Source organism: Microchirus variegatus, assembly GCF_963457635.1.
Source record: "Microchirus variegatus genome assembly, chromosome: 10".
NCBI classification, from domain to species: Eukaryota; Metazoa; Chordata; class Actinopteri; order Pleuronectiformes; family Soleidae; genus Microchirus; species Microchirus variegatus.
The window spans coordinates 6,790,530-6,813,849 of NC_139811.1; the positions used below are offsets into that span (position 1 = coordinate 6,790,530).

The 23,320-nt window shown below is 42.2% G+C and overlaps 1 protein-coding gene across 1 annotated transcript; it reads right to left on the minus strand.

Moving 5' to 3' along the window:
• Positions 1 to 18,393: 18,393 nt before the first annotated feature.
• On the minus strand, positions 18,394 to 20,518 carry LOC310932789 (cyclin-dependent kinase 5 activator 1-like; the record flags this gene model as incomplete). The annotated part of the gene is made up of 2 exons (XM_083896152.1): positions 18,394 to 18,885; positions 20,003 to 20,518. 2 exons carry the CDS (start codon positions 20,516 to 20,518, stop codon positions 18,394 to 18,396), a joined length of 1,008 nt encoding a protein of 335 aa, XP_083752278.1.
• Between the last annotated feature and the right edge of the window lie 2,802 nt (positions 20,519 to 23,320).

Consider the following 23,320-nt stretch of genomic DNA (forward strand, 5'->3'; position numbering starts at 1 on the left):
TCAAAGTTATGATTCATTTCATATTCAGGAAATGATCCATTTGCCTTATTGCACTTTGACAGTGAGCTGACTTTCTTCTCAAAAACGAAAAGTATCTCGGAATGACTTGAAATTTACCATCGTAATAGTCGGCATCTCCCTGAGCAAAGATGCGTTGTAAGTTTTTGCAAATCTCTTAAGAAATAATTTTAATGATTTTTTTTAATTCAGGAAATGATCCATTTGCCCTGATGCACTTTGACAGTGAGCTGACTTTCTTCTCAAAAACAAAAAGTATCTCGGAATGACTTGAAATTTACCATCATAATAGTCGGCATCGCCCTGAACAAGGATCTGACTTTCTTCAATACATACATACTTCCTACGGGCACTGCACTAGTTGGATAGAAATTTGGGAAGAAAAACTCTCATTATCCTTCTCACATACATTTTGTGGGTGAATAAAGATCCATCATGTTTTTTCTTATGTGATTATTCTCCCGTGCTGCTCCAAAGCAGACACAAACATAACGATATGACATTACCGATCAATGATAAACATAATAAAATGGTTTGGAGATGCTAAAATCTGTTGTTGTACCCATTTACATTCATCGCCGTTTAGGGACTTTTCATTTCACTGTGTTTAACGATATCAGCTGTTCTGAAAGGGACAAATGTCTGCTCGGCCTGCAGCGTACTGTAGCTGCCTGTCGCTGACAGTAAATCCAGCAGATAAAGCAGCGGAAGACACTGAAGTAGCTGGCAAGAGATGAGATGGAGGAAGACAAAACCCTATTACTGTTCCAATCGCACACATAGAGAAGATACAATGTCACACAACAACCAAAAACCTTTCAAAATATTTAGCGTTTCGTCATAAATTCAATTTAAAGGTGCATTATGTAATAAATCTACAGCAACTGGTCATAAAATCCTCCTAATATGTCACAGAGACTCAGGAATAATGTTCATATAACAAACTGAACTCACCAACAACAACAGTACAGACAAAATATTTGCATTAAAAAAATATATTTTGCAGACTGCAAATCATGTTTATGTTTTGTAATCATGTTTTGGCATGTGGCGCCACCTACCGCCATCTACCAATGATTGCGAGTCTCTGCTGCCGAGCAACCACGGGTTGCCAGTTACGTCAGAAAACGAAACCTAAAAGACCTCGGTGTTTTGAATTTGAATGTAGTAACTGTTTTTGGCCACATTCTTACATATGGCACCTTTAACATTTAATCCATTGACTAAAACAAAGGCACAGTGTTGTTCACAACACAAGTAAAAAAATGTTACACACTCACTGGTCTGCCACACAACATTAACAACGCCAACATTAAAAATGTGGCCTTTTTCTATTTTAAATATTAGAAAGTGTTATTTGTTATGAACTAAACCCTTAGAAATAAAAGTGCTAAGTAGAACCATATAAGGTTCTTCAGCTTGTACTCATAGGAGAACCCTTTTTGGTTCCAGGAACCCTTAGTGTTACCAAGAACCCTTTTAAAACCCTTTATTCAGGAAAGGGGTTTTAAAGGGTTCTCTGGATCAAAATGGTTCCTACTGGAACCATTAGTGTTACCAAGAACCCTCGAAAAACCCTTTCTTTGAGAACCTCAGCCCTCGTCTTGTCGAAGAACACTTTCGGAACCCTTGTTTCTAAGAGTGCAGATGATTCTTAGAAATTGCTGATTGAGTTTAACCTCAAGTTTTTCCACAGAAACATTCATCTGAGCTCTTTTTCATTTCCACATATTTGAGGGGGAAAAAAAGTAAATGTCAAACAAAATGTCTGCGGTTAAATTTGAAAACCTTTTGAAATGATTACTGCGTCAGTCTGCCACCAGACATTATCAAATTAATAAGCCTCATACAAGAGCCAGCTCACTTTTCCCATCTAAATAAATCACACTAAGTAATTTCTTGGCAGTCTGCTCCCTCCTCTGAGTTCAAGCCTGAGATACAGGTTCATACGCTCATGAAAAACAATCACATAGACTTTTGATTTTTCCATTTCAACGAGCAAAGCAAATAAGTGAATAGTGTAGATTAAAATCTGTGAAAAATGTCGTAAGTTGCAGAGAGGTGATGTACAGTACTTCCTGTTTGGGATGCAGAACGCTCTTCTTAGTACAAGAGAAAGGAGATTAAACAGTTAATGTTTTGTCTCGTGAGACACCAACGCATGAAGAAGAGCCTTGGTGAGAGAAGAAGAAGAAAACTCTTAAAACGACACCATCTGTGGCAAGAACACAGCAGGAAAAGCTACGTGACCAGCTGGACATCCAACATTTACCATTTTCTGCTTTGTAAAAGTGAGTTTTTGTCGATCTCACCGTCAAATAATCTATTTTAAGAAACTCAAGTCACAATATAACAATAATAAATGTATAAAGAATATACAGTTTTTGAAGGAAAGGGTCAAAGGAGCAGAACTAGTGGCTGGAGGAGTGTATTGCAGACCCCCAGGTGGTGAATCAGTGTATTTGTGGAAAAAGAAACGCCTGTACATACAGTAAGTTTCTATTTTTTTGGCCCGTTTTTGGACATCGAGACAAAGACTCAAACACATATTGATATAAATATGTTTTATACTGTTAAAATTAAAAATTTAAACACAAAATCTGGTGCTCATGAACAACTACAGAGGTTTTTTTTCAACAAAACTTTATGTTTTTCTTCAAAATTATTGTTAATTCACCATTTTAACCGGCACTAACGTACTCACAGGATCATTTTCTGGCCCTTTAAAGGTTAAAATAAGCAAAAAAAAAAATGAATACAGGGGCAAATTTTGAGGCTACAACCTAAATCCACTGTCACAAACACTTCCATATCAATAAAGAGCTTCAAAGAATCAAAACTACGCTGTAAACCCACAAAGAAGAATGCAGTGCACTCTGAATGTTGCTTATCTCAAAGACGCTAAACTACACTATGTGTACAGAAGGCGTGTGCACTGTTTAAGTGTATATCCTGTTGTGTGCTTTAATGGGCGTGAGCGTGCGTGTGTGTGTGTGTGTTGTGTTGTGTTGTTTACCGCCACAGCAGAAAGATATAGGGGAGGTTCTCTAAAAATAGCCACAGCTCAAAAAGGAAAGCCCCACTTTGAGACGGCCACAGATTATCTATCACACACTCACACACACATAATCTGTATGTATACAGACATCACACACACACACACACACGTATCAGGTTTCCATACAGATAGGTAGTGATCACAATCAGGTGCAAACAAAAGAAGCTGCTGCTGTTGTTGTTGTTGACTAGAGACACACAGTCGTGACACACAGTCGTCTGAAGGTGTGAGAGAGGGAGTGTTTCACGTTTTATATTCACGTTAGTTTCCGGAATAAATTAATCAGACATTTAATCGTCAGGTTAAGGTTGAAGCATTGAGTTGTGATGTTATTCAGGTTGAGGTAAGGGGTTCTCGATGTGTGTGTGTGTGTGTGTGTGGGTACACATGTCCAAACCTTGATTCAAACCTATCTTTGTGGGGACATTTTTGACTCGTGAGGACATTTTGTCTTTTGTTCTCACAGTTGTTTTTTTTTTTATGGTTAAGGGTTGGTTTTAGGATTGGGATTAAAATTGGGTTCAGATTAAGGTCAGGTTTAGGCATTTTTAATAGTGACGGTTAAGGTAAGGGGTTAGATAACGCATGATATCTCTTGGTGTCCTCACTAAGTATGCTATGTAAGAATAAGTGTGTGTGTGTTCTGGAATGTGTTACCTCTTCAGGACCTTTTGTTTTCCCCTGTCATTAACAGGTAGACCAAAACCTGGTCCTAATGAGGCAGAATCTCAGTTTAGGAATATAAGACATGGGTTAGGTTTAGTCATTAGCTGGTTATGGTTAAGGTTAGTACACTCTTAGAAATAAGGGTTCCAAAAGGGTTCTTCTACAAGGGCTGAGGTTCTACCTGGAACCATTTGCGTCTGAAAAACCCTTTACCGAAGAGAGGGTTTTTCAAGGGTTCTTGGTAACACTAATGGTTCCAGGAAGAACCATTTTGATCCAGAGAACCCTTTAAAACCCCTTTCCCGAATAAAGGGTTTTAAAAGGGTTCTTGGTGGAACTCTCCAAAAGGGTTCCAGGTAGAAGGACTTGGTTAGAAAATGAGGTTCTTTTCCATACATGAAACGTCCTACAATAATGTATAATAGTGTTTTTTTTAATCTCAAGCACAAAAAAAGGATAATAATTGAGACAAAGGCTGCAGAGAAGATAAGGAGGCAGAGACGATGGAGGTGTTGCTGCTGCTGTATGTTAAACAGGCTGCAGGTTCAGGACGGTGCAGTTGATTGATCGCAGATTTATATTAAAGCACTGTTAGAGGAGGAGGGAGGAAGAGAGGGAGGGCGGGAGGGAGGGCTTGTGTTTGCCAAAATGCAGAGGCGGTGAAAACTACCTCTGCTGTCGACAACGCAGTCTGCTACATCCTACAAACTGGGTGTGGGCGAGAAAATCCAAGAGGCCCCGAAAACAAGAGCGACGAATAACAAATCTGCAGAGGAGAAGACGACGACTGCACTGCAGGGAAATTAGGAGGAGAATCCAAATCAACCTGCTCCTTTTCATTAGGAGGGGAAATGAGGAGCGGTGCCATCTTTTGTAGCCCTCAGCCCGCAGTTATTTCACCACACAAGGAGGCGTATTTTTAGTCACTTTTCTTTACGGTCTGTCTCTAACGCTGTAGGAGAATGTTCCACCACCCTCACCCCACCCCTCCCTCCGTTCCTCCTCCAGCTCTTCCCACTGATTTCAGCACAATCAGATCATCAGAGCAGGCGCTGACAGTTCTGGTGCGAGAGGGAACAAACGATGACAGGAGCAAAAAGGATTTGTCCATTTAAACATGGAACCCGTCTGACTGTCAGAGGTCAAAGTGAGTTTGATGTGTCAGCTGTGAACTAATCCTGAATAATGATTAAATACTGTCATCTTTCATCTTTAAACCACAGCTTCCCAAACTTCAGTGGTTTAGTCCAAATGACCAAAGAATAATCCCATTCTCAGAATAAATAATCTGTATTGTGTGATTTTGTCAATAGGGGAATTGTTAGAGCTCATTTTTCCATGCTTCCATTGTTCCAAGATTTTTTTTCTGCACCTAATCTGCAATCTCAAGTGACATGAGAAAAAAAAAAAAAAAGCGAGTTTCCAAAAAAATATGAAAATATTTTTTTTTCTTAAGACTTCTAAGACTGAAACTCGAGAATTCAAGTTTCCAAAAAAAAAGAAAAAAAAATTCAAATTTTTTTTTTTTTGGAAACTCGAGATCTCGACTTTGAAACTCGAGATTTCAATTTTTTTTTTTTTTTTAAATATTTCCTCATGTCACTTCGGGGGCTCTGTAGCAACCTCTCATGTCGGTGTTTGCACTAATCTCGGGTTAAGCTGTCCAGCCACAGAGACTGTGACGAGAGAAATAAACAGAATATTGGTGTCAGAAGAAACATTTCTTCAAATAAAGGGAAAGAAGATGAAATACAGAAGACCCAAAATACCTTGAAACATGGAGAAGCAGGATCAAGAACACATGAACTAAAAAACAACAACAACAAAGACACTGGGGAAACACATGAGGGCGGGGCAGACAATCAGGAGAACAGGAAGTGAAACTTAACTAGGTACACACAAGGGAAAAAACTACAAAATAAAACAGGAAGTTCATGTACCTGCTCACTATAAACTAAGTAGCTAACAGCTAGCACTTGTGTAAGAACGTGTAACTGGATTAAAAGTTCACAGTGAGGTTATTCGGGCGGTTGCCAACTCCCAATCACTTAAATGAAAGCCCGCATTGGCTCCAATCTGATCGTGAGCAGGACAATCCCCAGGTTTGTAAGAGTGACAGCTTCATTTGGACCAGATGAGAGGGTGATTAGGTGAGAGGGTGAGGCTGCCCAGTGGACGACAGGTCATTAGTTCAAGCCAGAGTTTGTCCACTGACCTTAAAGTGACTCTCTGCTCTGAGGAGGAGGAGGAACAAAAGTGTGTTCTGCATTTTCATCACGGAGAACGAGCGCAACACAGAGAATCCCTGTGGGGATTCTGAGGTCAGTTCAGCGTTTAGTCTTAGTGCTGCAGATCAATACTGATCAGAGTTCTGAGGAGAGGACTCTGTTGAAGATGAACACACGCATGGATGTGAAATATCAACGCTTTCAGAGTGTGTTTAAATGAAGAGGACGTCGAGTGTTAGCCGCGTGTCCTGGATACTTGTAAAAGGAATTATTCACATTTAATAAGGACCAGTAGCCCACACAGATAAACAAATCAGTCAATAAATAAACCAAATAAAATAGCATGTAAAGGCCTAACAGTTTTCCTGAATTTAATCAGGCCTCATATCTACTCTAACTCCTGGTTCCACCCCTAAACCAGACCCACAGTGAATGTAATCGTCTCTTCCGTGGCTCAAATCTCGTTCCACTACAGTGATTAGTGAAAATCTGTTAAGTTTTCTCAGATTCCTGTTAAAAAACAAACAAACAATCCAATAGATGGACACTAGGTTTGGCTAAATAACACTCTTTCATGATACCCGATAATAGCAAACATAATAAATCCAGTGCAGTCCTCATTCACATTCTGGTTACATGGTGACCGGTGGTGCACAAACCTCTCTCTTAACATGCTGTGTGGCCATTAGTGAGGTCATTTTAAATATTCAACAAGCCATTTTTGCTTGAAATGTCCATCCTTAGTCAGTGTCAACACCGTTGTCCTTACATTGTCCTTGCAGTGAGCGTGTGTGTGTGTGTGTGAGAGTCTCCTGGAGGGTTTGAGGGGGTTGGGGTGGATGTAACACACCAGTGGACACTTGTGATTCAAGCTGGATGACGTGGAGGAAAAATGTACCATCAAATCTCCTAGTTTGTGCAGCCAAAACAAAGACTTAACCCCGATCTTAACCATAACCATAAGTTCAAATCTTAGCCCCGAACCTTAACCAGTTCCTATATTTCAGATCCTCCTGAGACCCCCGTTTTAGCATCAACAGTCATATGATGCATTATTAAAATCCTCTCTCCATTAGGAGACTAACCCGGCAGATGTTTGATGTCCAAATATAAATGTAGAGCAGCTGCATCTTCTCCATCAATGACCTGAATTGATTATGAGAATCCTCATGTGTAACCAATGCAGGTTTTGCTGCAATGCATCTGCAGGCTGACAGACTTAACTCTAACCTACAGTTGTGATTTTAATTACCATCTACTGTGAAAACATTAAAAATACATCTCGTGAAAAATATAAAAAGGATATATTATCAATTTCAAGCTAAATAGTTATGTTTGTGAGTGGCTTTTGAGGCTCGAATGAAGGAATGAATCTATGGCGCTGTCCGTGGTGCTGAATTGGCATATAGATTTCTCACTGCGATTTCTCTGAAGAAGTGGTTTAAGAGAAACCACAATTCTACTTCCTACTCATCTGATGATGTCACAGTTTATGAGGAAAAAGCACTATTTTGGGTTCCAGCTCAGAACCAACTTTTCATGTTCTGAACCAATTTTTTTTTTCAGGTTAAATTGCACGGAGCCCTGCTCGTGCAAAAGAGCCATCAGTCCTGCACTTCTACTTCTTTTCAGTTCACCTTGTACCTACATTGTGCCAAATGACACAATCTGAAGAGACAGCTCTCTCGCTGTACTTTAGCATCTGTAGTATTCCTTCAATATTTCATGACTATCTCAAAATATATACGTTAAATGCTCCGGAAAACCCCCCCATCTATGACAGAACATGTTCGCAAATGATAAATGAGGATTATTAAAAATCCTTAATGTCCCCATTCAGAAAGAGCGAGGCGCTCACACCTACATGTCTTTAGGCTCGACAGCAGTTGAATTACATTTGCAATCTCAATAATATTAGGAATGAGGACAGGCTTTTACGATGACGCATGTTGGTTGGCGAGAGCCGGAGCCTCTTTGAGCTACAGTGTAGGATTTTCATCTTATGAATTTTCAGTCTTTTGTACATATGTACAGTGTGAGAATCTGCTTTTATTTTCATTCCAATCCAGGGATTGTGACAGGAGGTGCTTGTTGAAATAGATATTAGCAACGGTAACTAAGGATTGTTAGCAACACTATAGCTTTAAACTCTATAAGAGATCCACAGTTGCCAAGTGTAGCAGAGAACGATCATATTTGTTGTTCTGAACCTCGGTCAAACATTCTACACTCCACAGCCACAGTCGTCCTCATGATCTGTCACTACCTTACTGTTGCCGACGACGTGAAGGCTTCCTTTCAATATGACAACATTAGACAGGGCTTATATTTAATTAATGAATCACTTAAAGAGCTAAAACCTGTTCCCTTTTGTCGTTCGACGCCGTATCGACTGGACTCCCCTGGACATTTTTACCCACATCAACAAATCAGCCAGTGTTTCACGTCGTCAAGACACAGCGGCGGACTGACTGCTGACTGAACGTTGCTGTTGTAGCTGCATGCAAAAAAAATAAAAAATAAAAATGGGTCAGCTCCCAACAGCCTGAAATATGTTCAAAGCTAAAAAACACAAACAGCTACCGCTAGGGAAAATAGTTGACGCAGACAGTGTTTCCTGTGAAAGGTCTGATACATTTGCATTGAGAAAACAAAGGAAAAATCCATACACGAGCAGCTCCAGGCTCTTTGGATAAAAGCATCAGCCTAATTGCATAATATTAACCCATTGGTGTCGTTTGTGCATGAGCTCCTTCTCCATATTTAGCCTGCAAGTGTGAAGTAAAAGGCTGTGAATGAACAGGTAGGACAGGAGACCTGTTCTGACAAGTTATGAATAAGTAAATCTGCAGAAATGTACTCAACACACACTGTGTAGCCATGGTTCTCAAACTGTGGTACGCGGGCGTCATTGGAGAAATGCTGTTCTACTGTACATACGAGAGCTTAAACGATTAATCGATTACTCAATGAATCGTCGCTCGTTTGAGCTTCAGATTGAGTTTAGAATCTGAAACACGTTCACACGCTGCTTCTCAGATGCTTTGGTTTCATTTTCTCAGCAAATCATCACCGTCTTATTTTCTGATGAGGGCGAGCGAAGGCCATGCTGCGTGAAAGCACACAGCGCCCTCTGCTGGACCACGCAGTAATTACATCAAAGGGTCTGGACGTGCTTTTAGGCTGTATGTTTTGAAATAAAATGGGTTTGTAGAACTTTTACACTCAATGCTTTAGAAGATGCTGCAAAACAGTCAAACACAACATGGAAATGTCTCTTGTTGTGTTGTTCTAGTACAGAGGTCTCAAACATGTGGCCCGTGGACCACTTGCTGGCCCTCCGGTCAATTCCATGTGGCCGGCATCCACTTAATATCAAGCTAGAATGAGTCATTTCTATCCGTTCCTTTTATTTAGAGACTCATTTTGCATCAGAAATACATGAAATTTTAAATTTGATGAAATAGTATCACTGAAATCATTTCTGTGACGTAATTATAGCATGTTGTGATATCGTTTTAGGCTTATTTTCACCACTCGGACCTAGTGACGAGACGATGAGTGCCGACAACACCCACCCAGGTCATTTTAGGTCTGAGATCCCTGTTTTAGCATCAATAGTCCAGGTTCTGGTGGGTCCAGAGAGACCTGAGCTGTGTCCTACATGAACCCACTCTCTGCAGTGGGGGACTGTGGTCACGTGACATCGTCTGACAGGTCTCACACACACACACACACACACAGACACACACACACACACACACACACACACACACACACACACACACACGCAGTGAAGATGTATCAGTCAGAGCAGCTGCTCCACACAAACAGACCTTTAATGCACACACAGCAGGTTCGAGTCTGTGCTGCTGACGTGTTTTCGTCAGTGCAGTTCATATACGGACAAAAAGCATCAACCCTGTGATTCCAGATGTATAAAATCCTCTCTAAGTGACCGCTCTCTCTCTCTCGTTTTTTTTTTTTTTTTTTTTTTTTTTACGCAACTGCGTCTGTTCAAGGACAAACAGAGCCCAGGATCGAGCAGCCATCCTCTCCGTGTGGAGGCAGCGGATGCTGGAGACTCTTCTGCAACAAACCTTAGCGGGAAACAGATTCCCTGCTGTGACACATGTCAGACTTTAACACCGTCACGGTGACATTCAAGAGCGCAAAAAATAAAATAATGCAGTAAATCTATAATCTGGGAGCTCGACGGACATTTTGCGTCCTGCTTATGTGGAGCCGCAGCTCAGTAATGTTGTTGTTTAACAGAGGATGGGGAAAAAAGACGCGCATAGAATGCGTAAAATGCGCGTGTATGTGTGCGTCTTACCCGGGCCGCCATCTTCACGGTGGTTGCGGTAGATCAGGGATGCAGCTCAGGTCCTTTAATTCATACACAGAGAGAGAGAGAGAGGAGTACAGTGAGCACAGAGGCTCAGCAGCAGATGGCCTTTTTATAAGCCGCACTGGCCCGCGCGCTCATTGGCTGACGGCGAGCGCGAGCGTGCCGACGACGCTCCGCGCGACAGGATGGTTCGTTCCTCCTCCTGCCGTGACAAACCTTCTCACGTGGAGGATTTGACAAGAGTGGTGCTATAAAATCTCTACAGTTAAAGGTGCATTATGTAATAAATCTAAAGCAACTGGTCATACAATCCCCATAATATGTCACAGAGACTCAGGAATAATGTTCATATAACAAACTGAACTCACCAACAACAACAGTACAGACAAAATATTTGCATTAAAAAAAAATCATGTTTATGTTTTGAAATAATCATGTTTTGGCATGTGGCGCCACCTACCGCCGTCTACCAATCATTGCGGTCTGTAGAGTCTCAGCTGCCGAGCAACCACGGGTTGACAGTTACGTCAGAAAACGAAACCTAAAAGAACTCGGTATTTTGAATTTGAATGTAGTAACTGTTTTTGGCCACATTCTTACATATGGCACCTTTAACATGTGTCACGTGTACATGCAATTAAAACAATTCAATGTTACAGTTATTGGGGATTATCTAATAACTCCAAACATGAATGTGGGATTATATATAAAAAAAATCTCACCGTCACTGTTATTCCCACACCTTAAACCAGTATAAGTACAATATATTTGTCTACTTCAGTGCCTTTGATGCCTCTGCTTTCTCATGAACTACTAAAACTCTCGTATGTAACTTTGACACATTTGAAATGTGTGTTACATTCAAACAACGCTGATTTAAATCAGATTTAAAAAAAATGCAGATCATTATATACTCTGTAAATGCTAAAGAAACCAGGTATTTTTGTCGGTATTCATAGCAATTTTGTGTTTCAACATCACATCAATCTTATGTTCTATTGATATTGAAGGAACACAGTTTCTGTGTTTTTTCAAACACTCTCAAACTTCAGATTACAGTACTTGTACATATAGACATACCCCCTTGAATGACTCTCCCTTTAGATTGAAAAGACAGTCTATACTGTGAATTCTGATGAGAATATTGCTCTCATCGTTGAGGAGCACCTGATTTTTACTGACGCTCTGTGACTCAGCACTTTTTTTTTTTTACTAAATATTTTTGGGACTCACTGCAGTATGTGGCCAACAGTGTTCCCTCTTCTGAAGGGGGCAGGGCTGCGGGGCTGATGATGACATACTGCTGAGATCATCACAGTTATATTTACCAGAATGTAATATCTGACGCAACAACAGAACAGCAACAACACAGTGTAAAGGAAAAACTATGAATCACTATAGAAGCAATGGCCTCTTTGTACTGCAGCCATTTTCAATTTCAAGTGTACATAATCAAAAATAATGATGGCTATGAGTACCATTTATCTCCCTCAGTTTGAGGGTGTGTGTTGGTATGTGTTGAACCTGTGCTTTTTCCCGTGATATAAAAATATGTCAAAATAGCTGCTGAGCAAAAGCTCCGTTATGAAGCAGCGCTGCCTGTAATTCAGCACCATGGACAGCAACAGAGTGATCCATCTCCAGGACACTTGTGAAACTACTGTCCAATATTATTATACTCAGTCTTTCAGTGTTTACTGTGTTTATAGTTGTTGTTTTTATCTATCTATCTATCTATCTATCTATCTATCTATCTATCTATCTATCTATCTATCTATCTATCTATCTATCTATCTATCTAATCAGTTTCCATGGCATGAAGCAACTAGGAGTATTTATATATACTTTTTGTATACTCAGTCTTTCAGTGTTTACTGTGTTTATATTTGTTGTTTTTATCTATCTATCTATCTAATGAAAATGAAAAATGACTACATCTCCAATGTTAGTATCAAACAACAGTAAATGATTCAGTGTGCTCACCTTTGTTTATGTAGACACAGAACCCAAGTAAAGCACGTGAGTGAACTAACTCAACAACATTTGCCAAAATGTGGACTAAATGAAAGACAGTGCAGGTGGTTTCTCTTCCTCTACACATTGACAGTGTGTTTACAGGACTGTGTGCTGACCTGAAAACAGTCCCACAATCATGTCATATCCCAACAGAACGTCTGGTGAGGCGTTTTAACGCTGTGTCAGAGGTTGTTCTACAGTTAGAATGATAAACAAACATCGTGTTTTACCTGTGATACCGGAGTTTCCTCTCTGCTCTGGTTGAAAGAAGTTCTCTCACTTTTCCCTCCTTTACCAACTCTTTTCTTCACCAGTCTCATTCTCAGCTGCAGTGGATCACTTCAACGACACTGCTGCCGTGCTGTGGTCACACTCAGAACTGCGACTTCTTCTTCCTCTGCATAAAACACGTCATGGGTGCTGACAGAGGGCGATAGGATGCAGGGCCACTTCCAGACAAACAACCATCCACTCTAACACTTCAATTCAGATTGTCCAATTTACTTAAAGGTGCCATATGTAAGAATGTGGCCAAAAACGGTTACTACAGTACATTCAAATTCAAAATACAGAGGTCTTTTAGGTTTCATTTTCTGACATAACTGGCAACCCGTGGTTGCTCGGCAGCTGAGACTCTACTGACTGCAATGATTGATAGACGGCGGTAGGTGGCGCCACTTGCAAAAAACATGATTTCAAAACATAAACATGATTTGCAGTCTGCAAAATATTTTTTTAATGCAAATATTTTGTCTGTACTGTTGTTGTTGGTGAGTTCAGTTTGTTATATGAACATTATTCCTGAGTCTCTGTGACATATTAGGAGGATTGTATGGCCAGTTGCTTTACATTTATTACATAATGCACCTTTAACCCACAAATCTGCATGTTTTTGGACTGTGGGAGGAAACTCCACGCTCACACGAGTCAAAACACCAAAGACGGCCGTGCTTGTAAAGGTTTTTTTTTTATATAAAGTACCTGTAACAGTTGATCAAAGTATTCTTATTTCTCACATACACAGTATTCATACATCCACATGGTAACAGACTGCAGCTCCAGTAACTTTTGTTCTTTACACAATAACATGATTCACAAATGAAAAGGAAGAAAAAAAAAAAAGTCATCCTGAAATAACATTATTATCGTTACCGTATAAGCTTCACATGTTACACAAGTGATTTTTTTTTTTTTTTTTTTTTTTTTTTTGTCTTGTTCATGTTTTTCGCGAGAGAAAATATGGCACATAGTTATTAGAAGTTATAACCGGTGATGAGAGGATGTATAAGAGAGGGGGGGGGGGTGATTTCAAACCGTACACATCTCTCTCTGTCTTTAAACACTGGATAAAGATGCTTCCTTTGAAGAGTTCCTTTGCTCGTTTCCTTGTGTCCTTCATCCGCCGTCTCCCACGCAGCTGGAAGCAAAGGTGGTTCAAATGGGGGTCGATTTGTAGCGTCGCTCGTCTCGTCCGTCAAAGGCGACATCCACCACACCACGTTTAATCCTCTGAGTGTGTTTTTGATTCAGGAAACAGCGTCAGAGATTAGGAGAGTAGATGGAGGTGAAGTTTCAGGAGCCTGTTACACCTGCACTCGCTTCACCAGGTGCTGTTATAAGAAGTAAGAATACATGGCATCTCCAGGATTTGCAGTTTTTTAAATCAGCTTTTCTCTAACGGCATACTTTAAGCTGCGACCTGGATTACTTCCGAGCAGCACGTTGGTTATTTGGTGGGGGGGTTGCAGGTTTCATTTTCACACACCACTCTGAGGAAGACATTCCAGGACACTTTTCAGTCCTCAATGTTAGCAGCTTTGCCCTCGATATTTGTTCAGAACAACAGGGTTTCCCCGCCTACATGGAGCGATGTCAGATGCTACAGAGCCATTTCATATAGCCTTATTTTATAAAGCATGAAAGAGGGCTACATGGTATAGCATGACGCAGCATTTTGGAGCTGACATTAAATAGCTGATAAAGAAAAAAATCACCTCATGAATCCTGCTACTGTATAAACATAATCATCAATGAGTGACCGATCTTGCTATAGAGATTCTGCCATCATCGAGTATATTACGTCTAAAGCAGAGACGGCTTCAGCAAACACTGATGGAAATCCATAACCTTCCTTTTCCACCACACGCAGGAACTTATCTCTTTTACCCGGGATTTTGACAAAACGTTAGCATGTTTCCACCAGAATTAGACTTTCACTAAACATTAACTTTCCTTGAAAGTAGTACTCATGACTATGGGGACTTTTCACATTACTAGGAACTATGGAGGAGGCGGGGCTGTGTGCTGACCAACGCTGATTGGTGGAGCACATTTTGCAGCCGTTTTGCCAACTATAAGCAACTTTTTTTTGTCACTAGAGATTTTATAATAATAATAATAATGCATTATATTTGAAGGCGCCTTTCAAGACACTCAAGGTCACAGATTTTGTTTGAAGACTCTAAAGTGCGTATCAGCCTTAAAGGTGCCATATGTAAGAATGTGGCCCAAAACGGTTACTACATTCAAATTCAAAACACCGAGGTCTTTTATGTTTCGTTTTCTGGAAACCCGTGGTTGCTCGGCAGCTGAGACTCTACTGACCGCAATGATTGGTAGACGGCGGTAGGTGGCGCCACATGCAAAAAAAACATGATTTCAAAACATAAACATGATTTGCAGTCTGCAAAATATATTTTTTTTAATGCAAATATTTTGTCTGTACTGTTGTTGTTGGTGAGTTCAGTTTGTTATATGAACATTATTCCTGAGTCTCTGTGACATATTAGGAGGATTTTATGGCCAGTTGCTTTAGATTTATTACATAATGCACCTTTAAGGTCTTTTCACACTATAGGAACGGACAAAAGCGTGAATAATCGGGATCCTGGAAAAGTTCCTGGAATCGTTGGTGGAAAAAGAGCTAATGCTAACGTCTTAAACGACTAAAGGAACTCAAAAAACATTTGTGACCAATTGGAAGGAAGCAGCTGTTTCAACTTTACTGTAGCACCTTTCATTTTATAACGTATCATTTACCAATTATCTTTTACCAAGTAAATATATATGTAATAAAATGGGATAAATGCTACTTGTCAACTCTTCAGCCCATCAGAAATCATAATGAGAAAGAACAAAAGCTGTAAACGAGCTGTTTTGCCATGGATTCATTCTTCATGTGCATATTTGTCGCGTGAGGTCTGACTCTGGATCGAGGCTACGTACGCGTTTCCTTTTGTTTGTTTCTATAAACAGCACGTGGTCACCATCCCAACACAAATACTTTTTTTGTGTGCCTCTATTGTGAAGACAGCAAACCTGGAAACAGGCATCACATTCTGTCACATCTCTATTTTTAACACCTCCCCGCGTCGAGATGTGTTTTCTCAAGAGAAAATTAACTCAACAAGTGAATGCTTGTACTCCAGCTTTTGACTCCGGTCCCTCTCTATTCTGCTCTGCACGACTGATCCCTGAAACAACAACAACAACAACAACAACACTGTGGGGAAAAACCTCCTTCACCAGAGTCTTTCTTCTTTGTTCAGCAATCAAAGACATTGAGTTGGCTCATGTGTGTCATAAATAACGAGTCTTTAAGAACGATATGGCACGAGGTCTCTGCTCTGTCTGAGGAGGCAGAGGTTTTTCTGAAAAAAAAAAAAAAGTTAAGAGAACACTCAGTGATGTGACATCGTCGGAGCATGGTGGAGTCTGTTCATTCTCCTTTTTTTTTGTCTTAAAGGTGCCATATGTAAGAATGTGGTCAAAAACGGTTACTACATTCAAATTTAAAATACCGAGGTCTTTTAGGTTTCGTTTTCTGACGTAACTGGCAACCCGTGGTTGCTCGGCAGCTGAGACTCTAATGACTGCAATGATTGGTAGACGGCGGTAGGTGGCGCCACATGCCAAAACATGATTTCAAAACATAAACATGATTTGCAGTCTGCAAAATATTTTGGGCGTTATGTAATAAATCTAAATCAACTGGCCATAAAATCCTCCTAATATGTCACAGAGACTCAGGAATAATGTTCATATAACAAACTGAACTCACCAACAACAACAGTACAGACAAAATATTTGCATTGAAAAAAATATTTTGCAGACTGCAAATCACGTTTATGTTTTGAAATCATGTTTTGGCATGTGGCGCCACCTACCGCCGTCTACCAATCATTGCGGTCTGTAGAGTCTCAGCTGCCGAGCGACCTCGGGTTGCCAGTTACGTCAGAAAACGAAACCTAAAAGACCTCGGTATTTTGAATTTGAATGTAGTAACTGTTTTTGGCCACATTCTTACATATGGCACCTTTAAAACGGGATTTCCTGCCACAATTTAGCACATGGAGGTGAGTTTATCGGTGCACGAGGAGCAAATATCAAGCCTAAATACTGCGCTTTCTCCTTCTGGATCCCTTCAGAGTTCTGTCTTTTGTACAATGGTACATGTTTGAATCTGAAAGTAGAACCATTTGTATCCTTGAAAGGTCCTGAGCACCAATAAATCAAAACCAGAGCTCCTCATATTCGTCTCGATCTGCGACGCATGGACGCGATCGGAGCTGAGCTGGATGTCACATCACAGAGTTTTTAGCCTTCAGTAGTGCAGCACGGCGGACGCTCAGTCTCTTCTGACGTGACATGTAGTGCGGTGTGTGTTTGTGTTTGTGTGTCAACAACACAACAACACAACGCAGCAGCATGCCAGGAAAAGAAAAACCTATAGAAGCAGACATGCATTATCAAACAACTGAACGAGTTGAAGCCATCGCTCAGGTCAGTGGACCAGTCTCTGTGAGTTTGTCCGAGAGGTGGCGAGTGGGGACGGGGGACGGAAAAAAGGACGGGGTTGGACATCAGTCCCGTCTGGTCGAGCAGCGACAACAACAACAACAACAACAACGTTAAAGCTGCTGCTGCGGAAGAAGAAGAAGAAGAAAAGTCACATTTGTACTTGTGGAGCCGTCCCCCCCCCCCCGTCGCTCACAACACACCTGCACACAAAGTCACATTTCACATAATCGTGTGATCCAGTCTGAACACGACTCAGCTCCACCGATCATTCAGACAACTTCCTTCTTTCCTTCCTCGTGATCGTACAGTACAGCACCAATATGGACTGCAGGACAAAGTGCAGTGGGGAACACAACAACAACAATAACTCCTCGTGTGAATGTGTGCCCTGGGGGGGGGGGTCAGTATTGCATTTTTCCCTTTTCAATTGTGTAAATGTGAACAGGGTTAGCATTCAGGCTTCTTTAATAATTCATACGTTGAGCCCCCCCTTCTCAAATTAGCATTTTATACCAAAAAAAGAAAAGCTTCCAATTCATAGCAGATTTGGCCGGATGAACTCAAATACTCTCCTGAAAATACAGTACTTTGTGTTCGACATGGATCAACTAACCCGTGGTAAAATGTAAAAATTTCACAGTCTGGTATCTGGTAAGTTAGCAGACTTGATTCTAGTAACGCTCTCTAGGTGTCAACAGTTGGGCCTCGCAGCCCTCACATGTGTTGGTGAGTGCAGTAAAGCTCAGGCAGGGAAAAGTCGGGTTGGGGGAAAAGGTAAAAATGGAGTTGGCAATAAGCAGGTGGTCGTGTGCAAGGACATATGAGGTGACCTCATGCAGCAGCAGCAGCAGTAATGTGATTCTTCGTTTTTCTTCGAAAATGCCTGTCACACAATATCAATACTTAGTTTGTTTTCATCTTTACAATAACATTCACCCATTTATTTATGTGAACCTGTGTTGTCTGGTGTTTCTAACGCTCCCCGTGTTCGTTTGTTCTTGACTAAACTAAACTAAACATCTCATCTCAGCTCATCTTAAAGCTTCTGGTTTCACTCCTGAGCCAATAAAACCCAGACTCAGTGACTCAGGACTTCAACAACAACCGTGGTTTTATCTCTTGCGTTTTTTGGCACATTATCAAACTAAAAATGTCATGAAATTTCACTCCTCGTAAACCAGTAGAGACGCCAGACAACAGCAGCACTATCCACCCATCACTCTCTCACTCCCCCCCCCTCCCCTCCGTGCTCCCTCTTATCGGTCGAGGCCTATCAGGAGCTTGGTCTTCTCCTCTTCTTTCTTGCTCTCGTTCTTCAGGTCGGCAAACACCTGGGTGAAGTAGTGGGGGTCGGTGTTGATCTGCAGCATCTTGCCGCTCATGCGGTTGATGATCTCCAGGCAGCGGTCCCAGAAGGCCTCCTTCTCCGCCTCCACCAGGAAGGGCTTCAGCGGGTAGGAGATCTCGTTGCCCATGTAGGAGTAGGACAGGTAGAGGCAGGTGAGCAGCGAGGCCTGCAGCTCGCGCTCCGACGCCACCTCGCCGGAGACCACGTCGCGGCACAGCATGTAGAGGAAGACCACGTTGGCCGGAGTGATGAAACCCTGATCCTGCCAGCCCTGCAAGAGGAGCGAGCGGTCCACGCTGCGCAGCCACAGCACCGGGTCCGTCGGGGAGAGACGCTTCAGGCGATAGCAGCGTCGACACAGGAACTCACCCAGGCTGCGCATCAGCTCGCTGGTGGAGGCCTGGGTCGAGAAGAGAGAAGAAGTGAGTTAAGATGCTAGTTCAATAGTCGCGGGGGTAGCAGCTGGAGCAGAGAAGCCCAGGTCCAGCTCTTCCTGGGTAAAAACAAGAACTTTGAGGTGCAGTGGAAACACAAACCACCACATATTACCACAGGAAGTCTTTTCTCCCTGGATAAATAAGTTCCCGGTAATAAAAGTTCCTGGAACTGTTGGTGGCGAAGGAGCTAATGCTAACGCCTTAACCAACTAAAGGAACTCGAAAAAACCTTTGTGCCCAATTGGCAGAAAGCAGCTGTTTATGCATCAACTATGTTCCAACACATATACTATAGCACCTTTAAAGTATCTTTTACCAATTAACCTGCAGGATTAAGGGTGAATTCCAATTCCTCAATCTTAACCCTCAATCTCAAAAATGTGCGCTCCCTCTAGTGCAAGTGTTGTCCCGATTCTCAGAAAAAGTAAGTTGAGGGCCAAGTTTAAGGGCTGTATCGCCCTCAGTATTGAGATTTTCCAGAGACCACCCTTGGGAGCAAGGGCTACCCAGAATGCATTGCGTGTTTTGACATAACAAAGATGGCCCCCGAAAGCAGCGAAACAAGTACGCTACAAATTAAGTATTTTCTTTGTTAATAGAGATAAAAAAATGATGAAAACCATTGTATTATCTTAGTTTAGGCCCATATTATGGATTACTGACGTCATTGTTGCGTACCAACAGATTAAGGCTTGAGCTTGAGGGTTAAGATAGGAATTGGAATTGGCCCTATATATGTATATATACATAGCCTCCTCCCAGTGGGCTTGTCCAGAACTCCTCACCAGGGAGGCATCCAGGAGGCCTCCCTGGTTCCAGAGCCACCTCATCTGGAGTAGCGTCTCTACTCTGAGCCTCTCCCAGATGACCGAGCTTCTCACTCTCTATCTCTAAGAGAGAGCCCAGACGACCCACTGTGGCCGCTTCTATCCGTGATCTCGTTCTTTCAGTCACGGCCCACAGCTCGTGACCATCGGTGGAGGATAGGAACATAGATCGACCTCCCGCTCCGTTCTTCCCTAGGGTTACCCAAGTTTAACGCGACGGTTTTAAACAAGACGGAAGGAAATAAAGGGTTACCTGGACGATGACGCGCTTCGGCGTGCCTGCTGCGGTCGACGGCTGGATCCCAGAGCCCGTGAGGGAGTTCTTTTTGGCGGCTACAGTCGCTACATTAGCCAGGGTCTTGGAGGTGGGCAGGTGAGAGGAGGTAGTGGTCGCGGCGGTCGACGGGTCCTGGCCGGACGTGTACGACGAGAGGTTGGCGCAGGACTGCGACTTCTTCAGCTTCAGGCTGTTGGAGGCCGAGTCGGACGCGGCGTGGCCTCCCGGCGAGCTCCCCTTCCCGCCGGCGCCGTCGCCGCCGTCCGACTGCAGCTTCTTGGAGCCCTTCCTCTTCGCCGACACGGCCACGATGCGTTTCCATGGCAGCACGCTGATGATGGACGGCCGCTTGAGGGACTTCGCGGCCGCGGCGGTGGCGTCCTTGGCGTTCTTGCTGTTCTGGACGGCCGTGTAGTGGCCCACGGTCGCCGGGCCGTCCTCGAACAGCGCCGCCTTGCGGTAGCTGGGAGACAGCGACAGCACCGTACCCATGATGCCTTGCAGCAGGTCAGCGACACACACAGCGGAGTAGGGAGGAGGAAGCTCTTTTGAATGAGCGTTTGAGACGATTGAATTGAGGAAGTCAAACCTGTGGGAGAAGAACAGGAAGTCGTGTGAGTCTTTTATATTTTGTTACGCCAGCAAACAAAGAGATTCATTTGAATTATTCAGCGATGTTTTAAAATTTTTAAAAACCTGTTATTGACAAACACTTTTACCCAGCTCTCTTCTCTTGAGCTACACTCTTAGAAATAAGGGTTCCAAAAGGGTTCTTCTACAAGGGCTGAGGTTCTACCTGGAACCATTTGCTTCAGAAAAACCCTTTCCCTCCAGTAAGGGTTTTTTAAGGGTTCTTGGTAACACTAATGGTTCCAGTAAGAACCATTTTGATCCAGAGAACCCTTTAAAACCCCTTTATAAAAAGGGTTCCACCTGGAAATTAGATTTCCCCCTCTCTACACTGTGAGAAATAAAAGTGCTAAGTAGAACCATATACGGTTCTTTGGCTTGTCCTCATAGGAGAACCAGGAAAGGGTTTTTAAAGGGTTCTCTGGATCAAAATGGTTCTTACTGGAACCATTTGTGTTACCAAAAACCCTTGAAAAGCAAATGGTTCCAGTAAGAACCTCAGCCCTTGTAGAAGAACACTTTTGGAACCCTTATTTCTAAGAGCGTATTCTTATGAGGAATGAAACCTCACTCACGGCTTCAACCACAGATTATTTTTCTTCCTTATTGTAATTTTTTTCCTCTCCTCACAACCAAGAACACAATTAACGCTAAACTCCATCCACGATAACAAATATCTGTTAGATGAGATCTTGAAAGCTCGCAGGGAAAAAGCTGCAGTCATCATCACAGACGATGAGTTCTGAGCCTGAGGACATTCGTCTTCGTCTTTCTCAGCCTGACAGGATAAAGAATGGATTTTCAGGATTCAGGAGAAATGCTATCCCTCCTTTTTTTTCCAGGGCTTTCCCTGAAGATGATGTTGCTAATATGACTCATAACTGCACAAAAAAAAAGCTAGAATGAAAGTGTTTTTTCCCCTTATCTCTGTTGCTCAGGTTTGTAGAAAGAGTTCAAGAAAGGATTTGCAGTTTATTTTAAGTTTTATAGGGACACTGCGTAGTATTTATGGGTTTATATAACCCCAAATCCACTTTTTGTACATATTATGTGCTCCTGCATTGTCTAGTCGCTGTATCATAGTTTTTGTTTCATTTTCGTAGTGTTTCAAAAAGTCATGTAAAATAACATGGTCGCGGGCCGCTGTTGCATAGCCACTGTTAGCAGCGAGATGCCATGTTTCTACCGGAGCCTGTAAGGACAAACGCGAGAGAACAAATCAAGCGTCTCTTTACTTGTAGCGGAAGTCCCGCCTCCACTGACGGAGCAGATACACTTATACATCTGAATAAATACTACAACCTCATCTGCTGACACGGAGAAAGACGACGAGGACGACATTTGACCGGCTGAGGATACCGTAGCGCTCAGGGAAGGGAGGGGGTGAGCAGAGGAGCAGTTTGTTGTTGTAAATTTCAGCCTCTCCTCTAGATGGCACTATAAACTACTTACTTCCCCTTTAAATGTAAGTGTCCAGATTTTTTTTTTATACTAAACTGCTGACTACAGCTCAATAAACGCCGCTCTGGGAAGGGGGCGACCAGAACAAGTACGGCAGGACAACAACTTGAGTGTCTTTATGTTAAGTTTTATTTCACACACTACTTTCATGGGTTGTAAACCGACAAACGTACGCATGTACGTTCTGATGATCAGTTCCGGTTAAAAGAGAGGAAAATAGAGATTAGCGTAGAACAAAAACAAAGCTTTGGTGACAAAGTTCTAGACGTATGTTCCTCCTCATTTATGGCGGAGTTTTCTGATTCCCTGACCTGAAACCTGCTGCTGTAACAGTCTGTTGTATTTTTTATTGTATTGTGTTGTATAGAATTACAACAAAATAGTCGTAATTATGACTTTTTTTTATAGAATACTTTAGACGCTGTATTTTCCTTTTATAGCTTCACAAGACATTGGACCATCGACCTTTCTCTCTGTTCTTAATTGTACATTTAATAATTGTATTCATTCCAATTCTTTGGTTTTTCCCGCACTGTTTTGTCGTGAATTTCAATCCTGCTGTGTTTAATTCATTCTTTGTTTATGTGAAGCCCTTTGAGCACCTTGCAGATACAGCGTTTGTGATAATAACCCGTTTGTATCTGCAGAGACAGACACAACATGGCCCTGAAACAACTTGGAACAGAAAAAAAAACCTGTTGTTGTTATAAATTGCTGCCTTCTTTCGAGAACACACAACGTCTGACACTGAGCCTCCACCAAACAACATCGGCAACAACCACTTTGGGATTTTAACCACTGATGGAGCTTTAATAATGTGTGTAATTAAGTCTCCTCACACACACAGACAGAATGTATCACCACTTATTTTCACCAGATCTGGGTCCCAGTGTGTCGCCAGTGTCGCCCACCTACTGCTGCTGCTCGTCAGGTCGTTATATAAGAATGAAGATAAGGCCACAGTGAAGGCATTAAGGAGGAAAGTGTGCACCAAGCATCCATCTTAGCTTCAAAATGGAAGCCTGGATAACGCCCCCCCCCCCCCCCCCACATCACATCACATCACATCACATCACCCACCCCCCACCCAACATAAGGCAGCTTCACAAACATCAGCCATGCAACAGTCTCATAAGCCTATGATGGTGCCACACTGGTGCATTAAATGATGTTTTCAGGTGGCCTGAGATCTCTGTGGGGTTT